This window comes from Nicotiana attenuata, unplaced genomic scaffold (genome assembly GCF_001879085.1).
Source record: "Nicotiana attenuata strain UT unplaced genomic scaffold, NIATTr2, whole genome shotgun sequence".
NCBI classification, from domain to species: Eukaryota; Viridiplantae; Streptophyta; class Magnoliopsida; order Solanales; family Solanaceae; genus Nicotiana; species Nicotiana attenuata.
The window spans coordinates 486,091-490,449 of record NW_017670394.1 but is presented as its reverse complement, the minus strand read 5'-3'; the positions used below and the strand labels follow the sequence as shown (position 1 = coordinate 490,449).

Below are 4,359 nucleotides of genomic sequence, written 5' to 3'. Positions count from 1 at the left end.
AATGTGGTGCAGTGGATGATATTGTTCCTCCCTTAGCAAGAGGTTTCGGGTTTTGGCCCTGGGTATGAAAAAATCCTTGGTAGGGAGCGCTTCCCTCCGAGTGGGTCCTACTCGGTGTGAATCCGGATATAATCGCGCTCCAATACCGGACACCGGGTGGGAAACCATAAAAAAAACTTTCAATTACTTACTCTATCTCTAGCAGCTTGTTTGGATGGTTGTTACCTGTTGTATCGTATCGTATTGTTACTTTAAATACAATGTTTGTTTTGATTGTTACTTAAATTTTATTGTATTGTATCGTTAAATCCGTCGTTACGTAACGATGAAATGTGCCACTTTATGTAACGATAGATTTGGTGTGGTCGCGTTGTTTCCTTGTGTTTTTCTCTCAATCTCACCCTTCATTATTATTAAATAATTTTATTTTATCATTTACCCTACCTTTTTATATACCGTATCATAATTTTTCTTTATAATATTGCAAGTTTATTCATCATATCACAGGTGCGTGATAAACGATGCCAAAATGACACAATCCATCCAAACATTGTATTCATCAAACGATACTGTACAATACAATACAATACGATACGATACATTATGAAACGACACGTAACAACCATCCAAACAAGCCGTAAGCATTTAGGCGTTGTCGTTTCTTAATACTAAAAAAGAATACATAAACTTTCAATTACTCTAAAGTTCTCCTTTTTGATGTGTTTGATAAGAACTAAGTGTGCTAATTGCTATAATTGGAACAAGAGTGAGTTGGGGGATTTTATTTTGAGAAGCACAAAAATTAAATATTAGGAATAAGTAGTAAGATTATTGGTCATACTAAAGCTTTTTTATAAGTTAAAAAGTCAAAAGTTTTTTATAAGTTATAAATCACTCAAAACAACTACTAGTACAAGCCTTGCCGCTTCTAATCTCTTTCCATATTTTCCACAAGCTCATTCCGCAGTCACAGATTCATGTCATTTGACCAAGTTATAAGTCAAGTCATACATTTTGTATTTCTATCTCGGAAATTTCAATGATTACTCCCTCTGTCTCATATTAACTCGGAAACTCAATGTGTACTACCATCTACTTAATCAGAAAAGTTAAACGCCTACTCATAATCACACTCTTAAATTGCGATTAATTTCATTAAAGGCACCTTTAATAAAACCCCAAAAATTACTCGGCCTCCGGTCAACATTTGCCAACCCTAATCCAAAAAGAATTAGAAAAAAAAAAACATGTTCCTACGTGTGAATTCTGACTTGTCGTGTTCCATGAAATTCAGCAAGAGGGACCCACATTGCCACGTGTACAATAAAATCCAGTAAGTACACCTCTTTTAGCTTCTGTTCACTGTTTCTAGCTTTTAGCCTTTTTCAACACCTGCTAAAACTGCAAAAACCTTTTCTCCTTTTTCTCACATACATACACCATAACTGTGTATTTTTCTCCTCCTTTTTTTTCTCTCTCTATACAGATGACTGAGGAATTCTTAAAAATACATAGATGACGACGCCCTCAGCCGCCGTCATCGCCGTCGCTGCTATCGTCGTCACCCTAGTAAACATCGTTAATTATGTTCAAGCCTTGGGTGGCTCCGCCACCACTCTCGCGGTCGTCTACGGCGTCCCCACCACAATCTGCGGCATAGTTGCAAACCAACCAATCCAAAGAATCCAATGCTGGAGAGATGGCCAATCAATGTCCACACTCATTTCACCGGACGTCTCCTTCGACTTCATCGCCGGCGGCCTCAGCGGCTTCGCCGCCGTCCGCAGCGGCGGCTCTGCACTCCTCTACTGGAAGAGCACCAGTTTCATCCCCAAACGGCTGTATTTCAGTTACTCAACTTTATTAACGACCGTTACAATGGGTGACACCCAAATTTGCGCCATAACAAATAGTACCACCCAAAATTCTACTACCTGCTGGAGAGGCGATTCCTATTCGGCCCAACTGCCAAATGGGTCGGCCCAATTCACATCAATCTCATCTGGGTTTGGATTTTCATGTGGAGTTTTAAAAAGTTCAAACAGAGTCGTCTGTTGGGGAAATAATAGTAGTATCGCTTCGGCTATCCAGTCAGCTTTCGCTAATGAAACAATGGCGAACATATTCGCTGGCGGAATGCACGCGTGTGGGATGAACACTACCGGTTTTGTTATTTGCAAAGGTAATAATAACAACGGTCAATTGAACGTTCCGTCTAATTTGGGTTACGAATATTTTGGATTAGCTTTGGGGTTGAATCATACTTGTGGAATTCGGAGTATGAATCATACAGTGGTGTGTTGGGGTGGGAGCGGTAAATTTTCAAGTAATGTTATAGAAGCAGTTTCTTTTGAATCAGTTGTTGCGGGTGTAAATTTTACGTGTGGATTGACAACGAGTAATTTTTCTGTGGTGTGTTGGGGGCCAGGTTGGAGTAGTAATTTGTATCCTCAAGGAGCTGCACTTCCTTTCCCAATGATTTTACCAGGTCCATGTGTACAAAGTAATTGTACTTGTGGTATATATCCTCAATCTCAAAATCTCTGTTTTGGAAATGGTAATATTTGTAGGCCTTGTGATTTCTCTATTTTAGCACCACCTACTTCACCACCGCAAGTACGGCAGCCGCTGCCGCCAGCGGTGGTGCCTTCGCCACCTTCTAGAAGGCTAAGAAGGGGTTTATTGGCTTTTGCTGTTGTTGGATCAGTGGGGGTTTTTGCAGGGATTTGTGCTTTTATTTATTTTCTGTGGGCTGCTGGTTGTTTTGGAAAGAAGAAAGTTCATAATTCAGTTCAACCTACTATTACTGCTACTACTACTTCTAATGGTGGGCAAGTGTCTAGTAGTAGTCCTGTTTCAAGATCATCGACTCTTAGGCGTCAAGGGTCGTGGTTGATGAGGCGTCAAAGGAGTGGAACTTCATCTAAACACGCAGACAGGGCAGAGGAATTTTTGTTTTCTGACCTTGTTGCAGCTACTAACAACTTTTCTTCGGAAAACAAGATTGGTGCTGGTAGTTTTGGGGTTGTTTACAAGGGCAAATTGCCTGATAGTCGTGAGGTTGCGATCAAGCGTGGAGAAATGGGTCCAAGAACAAAGAAATTTCAGGAGAAAGAAAGTGCATTTGATTCAGAATTGGCGTTCCTGTCGCGGTTACACCATAAACACTTGGTTAGACTTGTTGGTTATTGTGAGGAGAGGGATGAAAGGCTTTTGGTTTACGAGTACATGAAGAATGGAGCGCTTTTTGATCATTTACATAATAAGAACAATGTGGAGAAGAGTAATAGTATAGTGAATTCTTGGAAAATAAGGATCAAGATTGCATTAGATGCTGCACGAGGCATCGAATACCTTCACAATTATGCAGTCCCACCTATAATTCACAGGGACATTAAGTCTTCCAACATCTTGATTGATGCAAACTGGATAGCAAGGGTGTCTGATTTTGGGTTATCGTTAATGGGGCCAGTGTCTCATCGCGATTATAGTAGGCCAATGAAAGCTGCTGGCACAGTCGGGTACATTGATCCCGAGTACTATGGTCTAAATGTGTTGACAGCAAAGAGCGATGTCTATGGACTTGGAGTGGTGTTGTTAGAACTTTTGACAGGAAAGAGAGCCATATTCAAGAGTGAAGAAGAAAATGGGGGAGCGCCAATGAGTGTGGTGGACTTTGCAGTGCCAGCAATTATGGCTGGAGAATTGACAAAGATTTTGGATAACAGAGTAGGGACACCAGAGCCAAATGAAGTAGAAGCAGTAGAATTGGTGGCCTATACTGCAATGCATTGTGTGCATTTGGAAGGGAAAGACAGACCCACAATGTCTGACATTGTTTCTAATTTGGAGAGAGCTTTGGCTGCATTTGATGATAGCCATGGCAGCATCTCTAGTGGTCCAATTTCCTTTGTTTCTGATTGATATTCCACTCACCAAAGACTCCTCATTCTTTTTTATTTTCCTTTATTAGGTGCTCTTTGTCTTGGCTAATTTGTGTGATTATTTTGTTATTAGTGTAAAGAGTAGATTGTTCATTCTAACATGATGTCTAGTGATTTTGTAAACTGCTGGCTGCTGAACAAGTTTTAGATGAAATTCTTTCCTCCCACAAGATTACAAAATCTTTAGTATCTTATTTGCATACTTTCTGTGGGACTTATTGACCTGGTTCTCTACCTCAATGCCCCCTCCCCCCTTCCCGCTTTTTTGTATTATATTTATTTTTGTGTGCACCTCACCCTCCACATACTCTACTTGTGGGATCATACCGAGTATGTTCTTGTTGTTTCAAGAAGGATATGCTTAGTCACTTGGTGTTGCTAAAGGAGGATTTAATCTCCGAACTTACGGATTTTT

General features: G+C 40.4%; 1 protein-coding gene across 1 annotated transcript; it reads left to right on the top strand.

Moving 5' to 3' along the window:
- The first annotated feature begins 1,357 nt into the window (after positions 1-1,357).
- Positions 1,358-4,133, top strand: LOC109238799 (putative serine/threonine-protein kinase-like protein CCR3). The gene has a single exon (XM_019405278.1). The coding sequence runs from the start codon at positions 1,516-1,518 to the stop codon at positions 3,922-3,924; it is 2,409 nt and encodes an 802-aa protein (XP_019260823.1). The 5' UTR covers positions 1,358-1,515; the 3' UTR covers positions 3,925-4,133.
- Positions 4,134-4,359: the final 226 nt, after the last annotated feature.